The sequence below is a fragment of the Saccopteryx leptura genome, chromosome 3 (assembly GCF_036850995.1).
Source record: "Saccopteryx leptura isolate mSacLep1 chromosome 3, mSacLep1_pri_phased_curated, whole genome shotgun sequence".
Classification (NCBI taxonomy): domain Eukaryota; kingdom Metazoa; phylum Chordata; class Mammalia; order Chiroptera; family Emballonuridae; genus Saccopteryx; species Saccopteryx leptura.
The window spans coordinates 369,600,461-369,618,442 of NC_089505.1; the positions used below are offsets into that span (position 1 = coordinate 369,600,461).

A 17,982-nucleotide genomic window follows, 5' to 3' on the forward strand; every position below is an offset into this window, starting at 1 on the left:
CTGACTTGAGCACGGGATCACTGATATGATCTCAAGGTTACTGGCTTGAGCGCAAAGGTCGCTGGCTTGAGCAAGGGGCCACTGGCTCAGCTGGAGCGCCCAGCCATCAAGTCACGCATGAGAAGCAATCAGTGAACAACTAAAGGGACGTAACTACAAGTTAGTGCTTCTCATCTCTCTCCTCCCTCTCTCTCTCCCTTCCTCTTTCTCTTTCTCTCACTCTAAAAAAAAAAATCCCTCTGAAATAATAAGAAGTCCATGACATGTTAGATTTTTAGGAAAAATAACTATTTTCCAAAACAAAAATAATACGCTGGTAGAGCCGCATTGTTTTCCATTTTTACAAATTTCCTCAATGTCGGCTTAATACGAGTGAGCTGGAGACTCACCCGCCCTTGCACGTCCATCGGTCATGGTGGCCCGCCGCAGGGGGCCTCTGGGACAGTCCCCTGTTCACGAGGGGTTGAGAGCGGAACAGCGTGGCACAAAGCACAGCGCATCTCCACGCACATGCCTCCAGTGCCCGCCCACCCGCCTGCCCAGGCGTCCCTGTGGGAGTCAGGGACGCGAGTGGGGACCCTTCTGGAAGCGTGCCAGCGGCAGAGGCCCCGACGGGCCGGCTCACGGGGGTGCGGCTACGTCCCACCGCTCAGGAACTATGTACAGATTCCTCCTTCGGGAAAGCGAAGTCAAGCCCACAGCTCCTTCCCCACCTGTTTCATCCTCGTCCGTCTCCCTCCTCTCCCCTCTAGTCCTGGCTCCCACTCCTCTCCTTCCCCACCTGCTTCATCCTCGTCTGTCTCCCTCCTCTCCCCTCTAGTCCTGGCTCCCTCCTCTCCCCTCTAGTCCTGGCTCCCACTCCTCTCCTTCCCCACCTCTTCATCCTCGTCCATCTCCCTCCTCTCCCCTCTAGTCCTGGCTCCCTCCTCTCCTCTCCCACCTGCTTCATCCTCGTCTGTCTCCCTCCTCTCCCCTCTAGTCCTGGCTCCCACTCCTCTCCTTCCCCACCTGCTTCATCCTCGTCCATCTCCCTCCTCTCCCCTCTAGTCCTGGCTCCCACTCCTCTCCTTCCCCACCTGCTTCATCCTCGTCTGTCTCCCTCCTCTCCCCTCTAGTCCTGGCTCCCTCCTCTCCTCTCCCACCTGCTTCATCCTCGTCTGTCTCCCTCCTCTCCCCTCTAGTCCTGGCTCCCACTCCTCTCCTTCCCCACCTCTTCATCCTCGTCCATCTCCCTCCTCTCCCCTCTAGTCCTGGCTCCCTCCTCTCCTCTCCCACCTGCTTCATCCTCGTCTGTCTCCCTCCTCTCCCCTCTAGTCCTGGCTCCCACTCCTCTCCTTCCCCACCTCTTCATCCTCGTCCATCTCCCTCCTCTCCCCTCTAGTCCTGGCTCCCACTCCTCTCCTTCCCCACCTGCTTCATCCTCGTCTGTCTCCCTCCTCTCCCCTCTAGTCCTGGCTCCCTCCTCTCCTCTCCCACCTGCTTCATCCTCGTCTGTCTCCCTCCTCTCCCCTCTAGTCCTGGCTCCCTCCTCTCCTCTCCCACCTGCTTCATCCTCGTCCATCTCCCTCCTCTCCCCTCTAGTCCTGGCTCCCACTCCTCTCCTTCCCCACCTCTTCATCCTCGTCCATCTCCCTCCTCTCCCCTCTAGTCCTGGCTCCCACTCCTCTCCTTCCCCACCTGCTTCATCCTCGTCTGTCTCCCTCCTCTCCCCTCTAGTCCTGGCTCCCTCCTCTCCTCTCCCACCTGCTTCATCCTCGTCTGTCTCCCTCCTCTCCCCTCTAGTCCTGGCTCCCACTCCTCTCCTTCCCCACCTCTTCATCCTCGTCCATCTCCCTCCTCTCCCCTCTAGTCCTGGCTCCCACTCCTCTCCTTCCCCACCTGCTTCATCCTCGTCTGTCTCCCTCCTCTCCCCTCTAGTCCTGGCTCCCTCCTCTCCTCTCCCACCTGCTTCATCCTCGTCCGTCTCCCTCCTCTCCCCTCTAGTCCTGGCTCCCACTCTTCTCCTCTCCCACCTGCTTCATCCTCGTCCGTCTCCCTCCTCTCCCCTCTAGTCCTGGCTCCCTCCTCTCCTCTCCCCTCTAGTCCTGGCTCCCTCCTCTCCCCTCTAGTCCTGGCTCCCACTCCTCTCCTCTCCCACTTCTGTCTCCCTGCTCTTCCTGAGCTGGCAACGCCCCCAGGCAGTGTTTCTGGCCGTTCACGTGCTCTCCAGCACGCTGATGAACTTGTGCGAAAGCACTTCCTTCCTTCTCTCACTCCAACTTGTAGTCCTCGTAAGTGACTGGCAGACAGGCCCCCCAACCAATCTGACTTCCGGGACAGAACCCTAGATTAACCCTCACTCGGGCTGACCTAACAAACTGGTAGGGCACACACAGACGGGGTTCTGAGACGCAGTGGGCACCTCCTCTCTGGTGGAGGCAGAAAAGGCTTTTTTTTTAGTGTTTTTTACCGGGGATATAATTTACATACCATAAAACTCACCCACTTAAATGTGTGTAAGTCATGGTTTTAGTGTAGTCACAGTTGTGCAACCATCACCACTATCTAATTCTAGAACATTCCCCCGTGCCCACGAGCAGTCACTCCCTTCCTCCCCTGCACCCAGCTCCTGGCCACCAGTCACCTGCTCCCTGCCTCTCTGGACCTGCCTGTTCTGGACACTTCGGGTCACTGGACTCATACACTACGCGGCCTTTTGTGCCGGCTCCTTTGACTGAACGGGACGTCATCAGGGTTCGTCCATGGCTAGTGGCAGCAGCATTTCACTCGTTTTTATGTCTGCTCCACCATGTGGATACGCCACACCTCGCTTCTCCGTTCACCTGCCGACGGACGGACGGGTGAGGTTTGGAAGAATGAGTGTAAGAGAGGGGTGGCATTCTACGCAGAGGGCAGGGTGTGCTCAGATTAAAACACAGAGGACCGAGGAGCAAGTACCTGTAAAGGAAAGAGCACGCGTGGTCCAGCGGGCCTGGGATGCAGGTGGGGGTGGGGTGGGAGGGCCGCAGGGAGGCCGGGATAGTGGCCCCCGCGACTGCCCACGGCTGGCAGCCGGCTGCCCGTTCCTCCTCCCTTGTCGTTCATTTTTAGAACTGGTTTTTTTTTTGTTTTCTCTCATTTCCAACGACAGTTGCTCTAAGTACACATCTGATCGTCCTCGGCGGACGCCCTTACCTCCGAGCCACAGAAAGTCGTTCACTGAGCGGAGAAGCTCCACGGACATGTGGTAGTGCACCAGGGAGTCCTGCAGCATGCCAGCCTGCAGGCACAGGTCCCCCACGTGCTTCCGCATGCGCCCCTGGCAGCGCTTCTTGTAGTGTCTAGAAAATAAAATGCGTGGCAACGTGTCACTGCTGACGCCCGACTTCGGCCCCCACAGCACGCAGGCTAAGCACCAAGCCACTCTCGCTAGGGAAGGTAGGCTGTGAAGGCGGCTGGAGGCTCTACCGCGGAAAGCCGGCAACCGTCATTGCCAATATGTGAGCTGGAGCTGCCCGACCTCAGGAGAGAACGGCCACGCTCTTTTTTTCAACGGGATGGGCAGACAGGGCTTCTACTGCGTGTCTCACCCGGACGATATGAGAACAGGGTTTTTCTTTTCAAAATGTTCCAATCACACCCTGTGCACAAGAAGGGCTGTTTCGGCCTTTTAAAAACTCCAGTTGCCTCCCGTCTTCTCAGCTTCAAGCCTGTTACTGCAGAAGGGGAGCGTGCTGCCTGTGACAAGCCCACAGCTGGCTTTTGCGGACAAGACCTTGATCTTCCCTGATTCAGAGTGGGCTTGAGTGACACGTGGGAGGGTGGGGCTGGGCACTCACAGCTCTTTAAATATTGACAAGGACGTGCTGTTAAATAATGCAAAGGCTTCTATTGCCACGTCAACCCAGGAACCAAAGAAACAACACCAAAATCTTTATCATTTTTAAATTGTCCTAGTCTCTTGACTATTAATTTTCTTAGGGGATACAATTATTTTTTTCAAGAGAAATAGCAGCTGTATTAAATTTTCCCTGGCCATGAAAGCAATCTTATCAAGAATAAAAAGCCCGGCCTGACCTGTGGTGGCGCAGTGGATAAAGCGTCGACCTGGAAATGCTGAGGTCGCCGGTTCGAAACCCTGGGCTTGCCTGGTCAAGGCACATATGGAGTTGATGCTTCCAGCTCCTCCCCCCTTCTCTCTCTCTGTCTCTCTCTCCTCTCTCTCCCTCTCTGTCTCTCTCTCCTCTCTAAAAATGAATAAATAAAATTTAAAAAAATAAATAAATTTTAAAAAAAAGAAGTGAATTGATGTTTTTGTCTCTCTCTCCTCCTACCTCTCTCTTTAAAAAAAAAACAAAAAAAAAAAAACAAAAAAATAAATAAATAAATAAACAAACAAAAAAAGAATAAAAAGCCCCCATGGAAATCCAGAGGACCTGAGGCCTCTAGCTCCGTGAATGTTGCAGACAGATCTCGATACAAAGTCATACCCCAGCAGAGCTAACTCTGCCGGGCTCAACAGACTCTGGCTACCCCGCACTCAGCTTTTCTGTTCCAAATACTGGATGAACTAAGATCGCAGAAGGCAGAGACGGAGAGAAGAGGACACACAGTCTCCCTTTGTGTCGGCCACAGGCAGTCATACAATGAGGGCCCCACTAACGAGCCCTCCCCACGAGAGAGTACTGCATCCACGCCGCCTCTGCCACCCCCACACAGTGGTTCCTCTCCCCCACTGGTGACTTCAAGAGCCTTCTATGAGGTTCTGACACCTCTCCTTCGTCCCCGTTACACACACACACACACACACACACCACACACAGACACACACACACACAGAGACACACACACACACAGACACACACACACAGACACACACACACACACCACACACACACACACACCACACACAGACACACACACACACAGACACACACACACCACACACACACACAGACACACACACACACACACCACACACACCACACACAGACACACACACACAGACACACACACACAGACACACACACCACACACAGACACACACACACACACAGACACACACACACCACACACACACACAGACACACACACACACCACACACACACACACACACACCACACACAGACACACACACAGACACACACACAGACACACACACACCACACACACACACACCACACACCACACACACCACACACCACCCACACACACACACACAGACACACACACACACCACACAGACACACACACACACCACACACACCACACACACACACACCACACTGACATACACACACACACACCACACACAGACACACACACCACACACACACACACCACACACACCACACACACCACACACACACACCACACAGACACACACACACACCACACACACACACCACACAGACACACACACACACCACACACAGACACACACACACACCACACACACACACCACACACACACACCACACACACACACACACACCACACACAGACACACACACCACACACACACCACACACACACACACCACACACACACACACACCACACACACACACACACACACACACACACCACACAGCCAGTGTAAGTAACTTTCCCAAAGTCTCCAAATGTTCTCCGACTCAGTGGCAGCGCCCCTCCCACCATGGCCCCAGCACTCGAGAGCCTTACTGTGGTACCGGGTCCCCTGGGACCTCGGGCTCCCCTGACCCTGACTCGCTACCTTCCACGCCCCTCAGGGCGCACTGAGACTGTCAGCTCCTCAGGCAGCCCTCCCTGGCTCCAGCCTCTGCAGTTTGGTTTAGGTTAGGCGTTCCTGCTGTGTCCCTGGAACATTCTGTGCTGAATCAACTTCTAACATTTGTAAGCTCCAAAAAGACAAGTATACTTTGCTCAGTGTCACGTATTCTGCCCTCTCTCCCGGACACTCAATGGCAAGTGCGCCTGCCCATCCCAACCCCTCTCTCCACGGCGTCAGCAGAGGCAACACCAGAAACACCCCTCTCGAAGTCACTCCCTGGGGACAGCCTTGACTGTCCCTTCCGTGGTCAGTCTTAATCAAACCAAGCCCCTCCATATGTGGGCCCACTCCAGCGTCCTCCCCACAGGAGCACCCTCCCGCCCTGAACTGTAGGCTAAGCACCCCTTCCAGCTTCTCAGCACAGGGCACTCTCCCCACGCCCCCACCCCAACGGGCATGTCTAGTGCAGCTCCTTTAACTGACTGAGCTCCAGGCTCAGACATGCAGCTGCCCTCTGAAACGGTCACTGAATGTCGAACAGGCAGCTAAAAAGCAAACACATCCAACGTGACCCACCGCGGGAACCTGCCCGTCTTCCCCGTTTCAGTAACCAGCCCACCACTGCCCTCGTTCAAGTCAAAACCTGGAGCGTCCCACCTGGGTTCCTCCCTCACCCCTGTCCCCACACCGCGGTCACCGAGCAGGTCCGTCATATCTGTCACTATGTACACCTCAACTTTGCTCTGCAGGCCCCCCCAGTACAGGACAGGGCACGCTCACAGTGTGTGCTGGGTCACAGCCCTCTGAGGAAGGGGCGTCTCTGGCACCCGGTCACTTAGGGAAGGCATGTGCGTCTCACACCGGAGAGGCCAGGAGATGGCCCAGAAATAGGGACCCCTGGTTCTCCTGTGGTCTGAACGTTGGAGGTCCGAGGCCTAGGAGTAACCCTGACTCACGGTGATAGCTGCCAGAGGCCCGAAGTCAGCTGTCTCAACGATACAAAGTAAATGAGGGACAGAAGTGTTCACATGTGGTCCCAGGCACTAAAACCAAGGCCTCCTGGCCACAGTGGTGGCAAAACCTCTCCCCATCAGGTGAGGTGGACCAGGGGGATGATGACAAGGTCCTAGGTCACCAAAGAGTGTCCCCTGGGGCTGCCCTTGGGTGCTGGAGTTTCATGAGGGCACACTCACGGCATGCCCCTCGGTGACAGACATCAGCCTCAACAGATACAGACAACGGCCGTTTCTTGCCAACACAGGGCTCCAAGCAAAGGCGGGTGCAGGCGCGGGCCTGTGCCATCGCTAACGGGGAGACGCCTGTCTGGCTCTGATGCTTGCTGGCCAAAGGACAGTAGGACACCACGGTCAGTTATAGGGTGCCCGCAAGACCCAAATGAACGGGCCATCACGAGAAGGCTGTGCCTTCCTGATATTTTGAAAAGTTGCCCTCATACAGGGGGCTCCCCATTGGTATCGATTTTAGAGGGTGGGGGGCCTCTGGCCCTGGCTGAAGGCAAGTCGCTAAGGGGAGAGCAGGAGAGACTGGGAGCTGCCTCCTCCAGCAGCGCCCCCGCACGGCCGGCCGCGGTCCGGAAGCAGCGCCATGCGCATCGACGGCCCAGCAGCAGCCCAGAACCACGTGCCCGATGCGCTCCCGTTAAAAGCCGAAATCAAGCAAGGCGCTGCAGCCTCCGGCTTTCCAAATGAAAACAGAACAGCTCGCTGCAGCCCCCACCACCCCCCAACCCCCGCCCGAAATCAATTAGCATCTCACTTCCTCAAAACAAACGGAAAAAAATTAATAGGGGCTCCTTGGTCACAGGTACTAAGTAAGACCAACCAAGGTCCCCAAAGCAAGTGTTTCAACGGAGATCAAACGCCAGTGGGTTACGTGCTGAAAGAGCTCAAATTAAAAAAAACAAACACACACACAGAGACAATTAGAAATGAAAAGGATGACCAGAACACAGGGGTCAAGGCAGCAGCAGGTTGTTAAAGCGATGGAGACGCTACAAAGGCAGCTCAGAGGGAATGGCAGCCACGTTCAGTGCAATGTGCCCACAGCCTACCTTTTCAGACCCAACAACATACTCACAGGGCGGTATGAGAGAAACAAAGAAAAAAGGAAAAGAAAAGAGGAACGAGCGAAAATTAGAAACACGCCAGAACAAAAATAACTCTGACAGCTACAACACTCCACGGACGAGAATCCACCACGGTGACACGCGTGATGTTGGGTAAGATCCCCCTCCCCCCGGCCCGGTCCTGGTACCCGCCCCCCTCCGGGACGCCTGGGCCTGAACCGGCGGCATCCGCCAGGGAGCCCAGCGGTGGGGGATCAATGCGCCAGCCCGGAACTGGACCTACTCCTAGACATTCCCTTGGAGCTACCAAACCCTACCGGTTTCACTTGGTAGCACGCCTACCAAGGGATGCAGGGGGGACACGGGCTCGTTCCTGCCCCAAATCACAGTGGTAAGAATGAGAGAACTAGGGGGCAGGGGTGGCCGCAGCGGGCTAACCTCATTTTGAGGAGAATGGGTCTGACTTGGGGGCCACGGATACCTCTCTGCAGCTGAAATGAAGGCTGTTTGGAGCGTGGTTAGACCGGGAGAGGCCGCCAGGAGAAAGGGGCGGTGCACTGCGATGCTCCTGGTGCCAGGAGCCGGGAGCCGTGCCTGGCACACGTGCTCACCTTACCAGCCACTACGCACCAGCCAGGCGTCCCCAGTCTCGCTACTCCCACTGAATTGTGAGCATAAATTTCAAAGGGAAAAACCACCGTGGCATTCTCTGGTGGGTTTGCAGCCTCAAAGCCAAGATGATGATGAGTAAATAATGTCACCGGTGCCTCATGGAGCAAAGGAGGGGGCACTGGTTCGGGGGGCCGGGCAGGGTTCCTGCCCAGGCTGCTCTGAGGCTGCAGACGCTCACCGCGCTGTCTGTGCCATAGGGAGCAGGGGGCTGGGGGGTAAGGGAGGTGGAGGGGGGGAGTAGGGGTCCGTGCCAGCCGCAGGCTCTGGAGACACAGGGCGTGTGAGAGTCACTGTGCGGGAGGCAGCCCAGCTCCAGGGGACACCCTGCCTGCCAGCCCAGGAAGCTCGGCAGCCGTCCAGACTCCTAAACCTTGCCGTCTCAGCTCCAGAAATAGGAGGAGGGCACTGGCTGGTGGTCACGGGGTCCCTGTGAGACATGAGTACAGGTGGTGGTGTGGCGTGACCATGACCTGTCCTCCCCTCAGACCACATAAGCATGTCCAGGTGAGGGAATAAAAATGACTCCAGACCCTGCAAGGCACCGCACGCAGGCGTGACTCGGGCTAATGTGTGCTCCTCACTGGCAGGGCTGGCCTGGGCCAAGGTTTTCTCAATTCTGGGGCATTTTTTCCACCAACTTACCAACAACCAGAAAGGCCGTGTTTGACCTCAGGTCAACTGAAGAAGTGTGCTGAGCCCGGCCTAGAGGCAGGCCCCGCGGGCAGCAGACCCCGCCAGCACACACAGGGCATTTTACTCCTCACCTAGGAGACCACCAGCCAAGGCGACAGAGGAGGAAGGAGAGATGTGAGGTGCCCAAGGCACGAGGCAGAAGTGACAGGGCCGCCCTGGCCTCTCCCCAGCAGAGGGACCACCTCTCGGCAAACAGTTGCAGCCTCGGCTGGCATCTCGTCCTCTGCAGCTGGACAGATGTCACAGTGGTAACAGCAGAGCCAGAGCAGAGGGAGGGGGAGGGGAAGGGCACAGGACAGCTCTCTGCGACTCCGGAGCACAGTGGGCTGTGGGTGCTGCCGCAGGGAAAGCATGAGGACGACCAGCTCCGCGCTGTCCCGCACCCCCCACTGCGCAGAGACTGAAACACGCTGCATCTGTGTGCGGAGCTCTAGGAAGTCCCAGGGCTGCTCCGATATCCTGACTCGACACTGTGGCTAGCGGGTGGCAAGGCAGGCGCCGACCCGAGCACGCGCCCGGCCCGGGAGAACGGGGTCCAGGGTCCACCTCCAGCTCAGCTAGCCCCCAGTTCTGCTGAACCTCCAGACTCAGCCTCTCATCTATAAATTCAAGAGGCCTCACTGAATAAATTTCAAACTGTGCTCTAGGGCAGCGCTGTCCAATCGGAATAAACTGTGAGCCACAGAAGTAAATTTAAGTTTTCCAGTTGCCACATTTTAAAAAACAAGCACATGAAACTGATTTTAATAACTTATTTTATTTAACCTAATACATGTAGAAAGTTATTCTGACATGTACTCGATATAAAAATATTAACGCGATAGTGTACATGATCTTTTTCTGTTCTAAGTCTCCCAGTCTGACGTGCACGCTACTCACGGCACACCTCGGCTCAGACTGGTCTCCTCTCCAGAACTCAAGAGCCACAGGGGCTGAGGTGACTGGATCGGACAGCAGCTCCGGGGGTCCCACTAGGGCCCGGCTGAAAGGGGGAGGGAGTGTACACACTAGCCCGAAAAGGATTTCCCCTAAGCAAAGGCTGTCCTGTTCTTAGAAGTCGGAACACAGACTGACCGCGGCTCTCTGCCCCTGCTGCAGAGAAGCTCCACCCCTTCCCTGCCCTTCCCCGCCAGCCGGGAACCAACCCAGGGAACCGCCCACGCAGGAAGCCGAGCTGGGCCTCCAGGGAAACTTACCTACTGTCTGTGTCCAGTCCGACAAAGTCTTTTTTCTCAAACGGCACGCAGAGCAGGGGGATCTTATCCCCGGACTTGTCCGTGGCCCTGTCCAGGCGCTTGGACTCGAGCACGATGAAGAGCGACTCGATGAAGTCCTCCACCCTCTTCTCCACGCCCTGGCAGTCCTCGTAGCTGGGGTAGAAGGCCACGTCGGTGCGCGGCTGCTCCGCGATCTCCCCCTGCAGCCCGAAGACGAAGAGCCTGGAGTCGTAGAGCGTGGAGCTGTAGATCTCCTTCTGCATGTGGAACTTCTCGAAGGTCTGCGGCCAGTCCTTGGCCGAGCAGCAGTCAGTGATGGTGACGAGGCCCACGACCTTGCGGTGGGTCTGGAAGTCGCCCCACTCATTGTTCTCCGGCGGGTAGTGGTGTCGGTAGCGGATGCACAGCACGCGCTGGGAGTCCCGCACGCTGATCTGGCTCACAGAGGAAATCCTCTTGTAGATCCGGAAGAAGTTCTCTTCCGAGACGATCCCCACGGGCTGGACCACCACGAGGAGCGTCTGGTGGTCCTCGGCACACTGCATGTAGTCGGGGACGCTCATTGCGAAGTCCCTGCCCAAAGAGACAAAGGCAGACTTGGAGGCTGCTTTGGGGTGGGGGTGGGGGCTCTGACAGTGGCCATCTGGAAGGCAGGGTAAGCCCCACGCAACGTGGAATACAGTCTGTCCCCAGAGTTCTGCACACAGCTACCACAGCACACAGCACTCATCACAATACCACCGCTCTTGGGCCAGGCTCTGGGCTCCCACAGAAAAGGGGCTGTCCCTTATTTTCTGTTCCCAACAGCTAGCAGGGACTGGTGTAGAGTCAGTGCTCACAAGTATTTGCTGAATGAATGAACAAACGAATAAACTTCCTACCTCCCCATTCCCTCAGCAGAATATAATGAAAAAAACCACAGTGAAATCAGAAGTTCTGGACTTGAACCCCAGTCTGCCTAAGCTCCTAAGATGCAAAATAATGGATATAGGAAAGCTTGCCAGAGAAGAATCCACCTGGATTAAGAAAGGCTGCAAACGTGAAACACCCAGCATATTGCCGGACATGAAAAGAGGGGTCAGACATACACATTCACTATCCCTTCTTTATAAAATAAACAGTGGTGCCTTGGGAGAGCTTCTGTAACTTCTCTGAGCCAATACTGTTGTTATAAATGGAAACAAGAGCACCTGACTATCACTGCTGTTGAAGAAATGAATTGGATAACCCATATGAAAGTGCCTGGCCCACAGGAGGCACTCCATCAATATTTGCTGCATAAGTGAATGACCAATGAATTGAATGCTGCCCCCTCTCACAGACCATCAAAATGGAGATGGCAAAGCCAGGAAATCTGAACACCATGCTCGACTCCTGACTCTACACTAACTGTGTGGGTGACGGGCAGGCTGTGCACTTCTCTAAACCCAGTTCAATCATGAAAACAATGATCACCACACAGACCTCAAAGGGTTAGTGTGAGTCAGTCACTCCCAGTTCTGATAGTGTACCAGAGTGCACGCTGATACGGTCGGGGAGCTGGGTGCAGGGGCCATAGGCTCTCTCAATGTTACTTCTCACAACTACTGAGAAACCTAGATTCTACCTCCAAATAAAAAGTCTAATTTTTAAAAGGGTATTGAGATGAAATGAGATCACTATATCAAATAAGAAAAAATGCCATAGAAATAGGGAAACACCTTGCCCATAAGATCAACTCTATAAACATCTCTGTAGAACCCACCACTATTCTCCCACTTCACGCTTCAGAGCATGGGGCATGGTCCTGGGGGCCAGGGGCAGCTGAACGGTGGAGTTAGTGGGTCTTAGGCTTCAGGCCCCTCATTTGCAAGAGCCTCCTCCATGGCCCCATATCCAAATTGTATTTATAGTGGGTTTTTTTCCCTTTAAATGGGAACTCCAAATTACATAGCCTTTGGGTCACCAGAATCATAGCTGCAGAGACCATGGGAGTAGCCCTCCCAGTGAAGTAACAACATCAGAAGGCCATTTCCACAGACCTGTGCGTAGTTCCCACAGCACGAGTTCCATCCTGGACTGAAAGGGTTTGGGGGGGAGGCACTTTGGGGTCATCTCTCCCATAATGGACTTTAGATTTCAACTCTTACCCTCCACCAACTTCAAAATACACATGGATAGCCTGACCAGGCGGTGGCGCAGTGGATAGAGTGTCGGACTGGGATGCGGAGGACCCAGGTTCGGGACCCCCAAAGTTGCCAGCTTGAGCGCGGGCTTATCCGGTTTGAGCAAAGCTCACCAGCTTGAACTCAAAGTCACTGGCTCGAGCAAGGGGTCACTTGGTCTGCTGCAGCCCCACGGTCAAGGCACATATGAGAAAGCAATCAATGAACAACTAAGGTGTCGCAACAAAAAACTAATGATTGATGCTTCTCATCTCTCTCCGTTCCTGTCTGTCTGTTGTCACTATCTATCCCTCTCTCTCTGTCACTGTAACAAATAATAAAATAAAATAAAATACACATGGATAAAGGAATGTGAATAAGATCTTTATTAAAAACAAACAAACAAGCCCTGGCCGGTTGGCTCAGTGGTAGAGCGTCGGCCTGGCATGCGGAAGTCCCGGGTTCGATTCCCGGCACTTCCTCTCTGTCTCTCTCTTCCCCTCCCGCAGCCAAGGCTCCACTGGAGCAAAAGATGGCCCGGGCGCTGGGGATGGCTCCATGGCCTCTGCCCCAGGCGCTAGAGTGGCTCTGGTCGCGAAAGAGCGACACCCCAGATGGGCAGAGCATCGCCCCCTGGTGGGCATGCGGGTGGATCCCAGTTGGGCGCATGCGGGAGTCTGACTGCCTCCCTGTTTCCAGCTTCAGAAAAATACAAAAAACAAACATGCCTGACCAGGCGGTGGCGCAGTGGATAGAGCGTCGGACTGGGATATAGAGGACCCAGGTTCGAGACCCCGAGGTCACCAGCTTGAGCGCGGGCTCATCTCGGGCTCATCTGGTTTGAGCAAGGCTCACCAGCTTGAGCCCAAGGTCACTGGCTCAAGCAAGGGGTCACTCGGTCTGCGGTAGCCCCACGGTCAAGGCATATAGGAGAAATCAATCAATGAACAACTAAGGAGCCTCAACAAAGAATTGATGTTTCTCATCTCCCTCCCTTCCTATCTGTCTGTCCCTCTCTTTGACTCTCTGTCTCTGCCACACACACAAAAAAAAAAAAAAAACCCAAAAACAATAATAAATAAAATTTAAAAAAATAAAAAAAAAATCCCTGGCCTCTTAACATACTCTGTTTCTACGCAGGACATGGGTGGTTCATATAGACATTATTTCACTTAAACCTTTAAATATCACCTTAACTTTACAGATGGAGAAACTGAGGCTAAAAGAGGATTGTAACGTGCAAGATTACACGGAGGCCACATCAGAGGCCATATTTAAACCCGAGCTCCCTACTCAGCGCTCCTGTTATAAAGTGTGACACACCCCTGCCTCCTGCCTGCTCCCTGCAGTAATCCTCTGAGGAGTCTCTTCTGCCCCGTCTGGAAAGAAGTAAATCAACGCTCAACAGAGAGGCATGACACCCTTGGCGGACGTCTCAAAATCTTACGGGTTTGGGTCAAGAGAAGATTTGAGAGTTCTGAGCTTCTCTAAGGAGGCGTGAGTTTAAAAGACACTGAAAAACGCTTATCAGGTCTAAACCTTCACTGTGCAGGGACGAGAAGGGAGACCCAGATGAGCAAAGGGCCTTATCAACAAGTACTGCCTAACTGCAGCACCAAGCAAGCCCTGGGCACTGCTGAATGGATGGAAGGATCGGAAGGCCCAGGAGGACAAGGTTACAGAAAAGAAAGAGCAAAATCCTGCAGGGCCCTCTCTCGGCAATACTGGCCCATGACATTTAAGGTGGGCTGGCTATAGCAAGGTGTAAAAGGTTACAGAAGTTGAGAACTTTGAATCTTACTGTAATCCCAACCTTTACGATGGTTCTTCCTAATTCAGGTGTGTGTTCAGTGGGCACCCTGTACCAGGCCCTTACACTGGACACGGAGCTGTCCCCAATTCAGACCTTCATGCACACACGCACAAATGACACACAGGCCCACCCAGGAAAGATGCCTACAGATGAGAGGAATTAATAAAATCTAAAGTGGCCAACCAGCACACGTTATCACCAAACAGGATGCTCCTATCGCATTAGTAATGGGTGGCAGAGACCCTGGGTTGCAAGCACCAAGACCCTCAAATTGGCTCTAGCACAGGCTGTCACTCTCTGTGACCATGAGGGAGTCACGCAGCTTCACTGAGGTTTAGTTCCCTCTTCTGTGAAAGGCTGCCATTGAAACTACTGATGTACACGGTCGTCACATTCACAAAGCTGACATTGAGTGAGGACGCCCATGTACAAGGCTCTGGATAGAGGGAAAGATAGGGCCCCAGGTATATTCATGGGCAAAAAAAAAGTTAATATCATAAAGACACTAATTTCCCCCAATTTGATAAGTAGAATTCGATGCTATTCGGATTAGAACTTCTACCAGAGTTTGCATGGAGTGCTCCTGACCACAAGTTAATCTGTGGTCAAGAACAGCCAAGAAACGACTGGAGACCCACCACAGGGAAGAGGCCTTCGTCCCAGCGGACAGCAAGAACAGACACGACTGACAGTGGGGTACAGGGTTCCTTTCTGGGGTGATGAAATGTCTAAAACTGACTATGGTGATAGCACAGCTCTGCAAATACACGAAAACCCGCTAAGCTGTATATTTAAATGGTCTCCTCAAGGGAGAATATGATGACACGAGACCTACCACGGAGCCAGCTCTGGTGTCTGTGACCCATCCAACAAATATGAAAACATCAACTATCTATTTCTTCACCCTGGCAGTTCCTCAAAAAGTTAAAACACAGTTAGTGGATACACTGCAATTCCACTCCTCAGGTGCACACACATCAAAGAGGTTTGAAAACCCACATCCACACAAACACCTGTTCACAAATGTCTGCAGCACTATTATTCATAACAGCCAAAAAGCAGAAACAGCGGGAACACCCACCGACAATGATGGATAAACAAAGCATCGTCTGACCACACAACAGAGTGCGATAGAAAGAAGCAAAGTAGGGACACGCTGCAGCATTGTGATCCTCAAAAACTTCGTGCAGGAAACCAGTCCCAAAAGGCCACAGAGTCTGCAATTCCATGTATATGAAACGTCAAAATAAGCAAACCATAGAGACAGAAGGCAAACCCCCGGCCGCCAGGGTGGCAGGGAGAATGCATGTGTGACTGGCAGTGGGGATGGAATTTCCTTTTGGGGGGATAACAATGTTCTGGACTAGTAATGGCTGCACGACTGGGAATATACGAAACATCATTCACAAGATCTCCATAAAGCTGTTATCTGAAACTTTTTTCTTTCGTGACAACTGTTTTCCTCTCTACACTACAAGTCTAGCACACAAAGTAAGAAAAAGGAACACAATGAAAGCACACCTGGCCCAGAGTTCACTCGGGCTGCAGCATCCTGGGTCTGGAACGCCTGCGCTCAGGTGGGGGCGCCCTGACCACCAAGGCCACCTGTGGGGTCTGCAACGCCTGCTCTCAGGTGGGGGTGCCCTGACCACCAAGGCCACCTGTGGGGTCTGCAACACCTGCTCTCAAGTGGGGGTGCCCTGACCACCAAGGCCACCAGTGGGGTCTGCAACGCCTGCGCTCAGGTGGGGGCGCCCTGACCACCAAGGCCACCAGTGGGGTCTGCAACGCCTGCTCTCAGGTGGGGGCGCCCTGACCACCAAGGCCACCAGTGGGGTCTGCAACGCCTGCGCTCAGGTGGGGGTGCCCTGACCACCAAGGCCACCAGTGGGGTCTGCAACGCCTGCGCTCAGGTGGGGGCGCCCTGACCACCAAGGCCACCAGTGGGGTCTGCAACACCTGCGCTCAGGTGGGGGTGCCCTGGCAACAAAGGCCACCAGCGGCTGGACTCGGAGGAAGCGACCAGGAGGTCCTTGTGAACTAGAGCGAGCCGGCTCCATCAGTCTAACCCCCTCTCTGGAAACCTGTGGAGTCAGCGGGCGCCCCATCCTAACCACCAAGGCACTCCTGTCAGCAAGGGAACCGGGACACCACAGGCAAGCCCAGTGTGACACTCTGCTCCCTGGACCTCACTGAGTCTACCATGACGAACCCACCCCGGGAAAACATACCTGTCACCACCTTGCGGGGTTGAGGGACTTGTAATGTGTGGGAGACTAAGGAGGAACAGGACAGGGCGACTCTGGGATCTCGCGACAGGCCAAGTGGGGAAGCAGTAGCCCCGCTCCTAGACCAGCCAGCCCGGGCCCACGTGCGGGTCCCCGGCCCACCTGGGGTCTCCAGACTCCCACACACACATCCCCGGGTGCCCAGAACCTTCCCACACCTACCCCTGCATCCTCCGGTTCCCAAAAACCCACCCTGGGTCCCCAGACCCCACATACAGACACCTCGATTTCCGGCCCCCCCACACACCCATGCCAGGTTCCCCAGAACCCCCACACCCATCCCAGGGGCCCCAGGACCCCGACACCCATCCCAGGGGCCCCAGGACCCCGACACCCATCCCAGGGCCCCCTACTCCCACGCCGGGCCCGGGGGCGGCGGCCGCGGAGAAGAAGCCGGAGGAGAAGGGACGGCTGAGGAGACGGGGGCCGGGCCCCAGAAGCGGCAGGTGTGCGCCGCGTCCTCGGCAGGTGCGCACGCGGCCCCGCACAGGTGGGCCCGGGGCCGGGACAGGTGCACCCCGGCCCCCGGCTGGCAGGCGGCCGGGGCAGGTGCGGCTGGGGCAGCCCCTCGGCGGGACGCGCGGACTGGCGCCCTCCCCGCCGTCACGCGGACAGCCCTCCCGCAGCCGGCCCGACCCCTGCCGGGAGCCCACGCCTTGCACTTACACAGCCGGGCGCTCCGGGCCCGGAGCGGGGGCCAACGCGGGCGGGCGGCGGGCCGAGCGGCTTCGGCGGCGGCTCCGCTCCGGCTCAGAGCTGCAGCTTCCGAGTGGGGCCGTGCCGGCTCCGCTCCTGCGCGTGCGCGGGGCCGTCCCGCCGCGATCCGCTCCGGGTTTTGGGAGAGACGCGCAGGGGGGAGGAGGGAGGGGAGGATGGCGACCGTGGGCAGGGGGGAAAGGAGGGAGGAAAAGAAAGGAGGGAAAGAGGGGCAGGCCTAACCGAACACAATGGGTTCCTGGCTGGGAGTGTCTGAGCTAAAGGAACACAGTGTTGTTGGCAAAGACAGTTTTTATCTTTATTTGTGACAAGGATACAGGAGGCCGGGAAATCCTTTCCAAAGCTCTGCCTCCCTGTAGGCTCAGCCATTGCTGGTACACACTGTTTGGTTAGTCACGTGTTGATTTCTTTTTTGCAATTGGCTCGGGATTTGATTAGTTACATGCCGATTTTTTTTTTTTTTTTTTTTTTTTTTGCAGTTGGATAAACATTCCGTTGTGGTTCAGGGCAAGCTCATTTATAAAATACTGTGCTACATTTTAGTATTTAGCAAAAATAGCATTCAGTAAGAACCGCCCAGACCTTGAGCCCCTCGTCCTATCTAACAGATGGAGGGGC

At 55.1% G+C, this 17,982-nt stretch overlaps 1 protein-coding gene across 1 annotated transcript in view; it reads right to left on the reverse strand.

The window, feature by feature from the left end:
• TRAPPC9 (trafficking protein particle complex subunit 9) overlaps positions 1 to 17,443 on the reverse strand; it is a 364,330-nt gene extending 346,887 nt beyond the window's left edge. The window contains exons 1-4 of the mRNA XM_066379571.1: positions 17,314 to 17,443; positions 10,382 to 10,975; positions 7,806 to 7,826; positions 3,175 to 3,320 (exon numbers count right to left, since the gene is read on the reverse strand). Coding sequence (XP_066235668.1) covers positions 3,175 to 3,320; positions 7,806 to 7,826; positions 10,382 to 10,965 — 751 coding nt within the window. The 5' untranslated portion in view covers positions 10,966 to 10,975; positions 17,314 to 17,443. The remainder of the gene's footprint in view (positions 1 to 3,174; positions 3,321 to 7,805; positions 7,827 to 10,381; positions 10,976 to 17,313) is intronic.
• Positions 17,444 to 17,982: the final 539 nt, after the last annotated feature.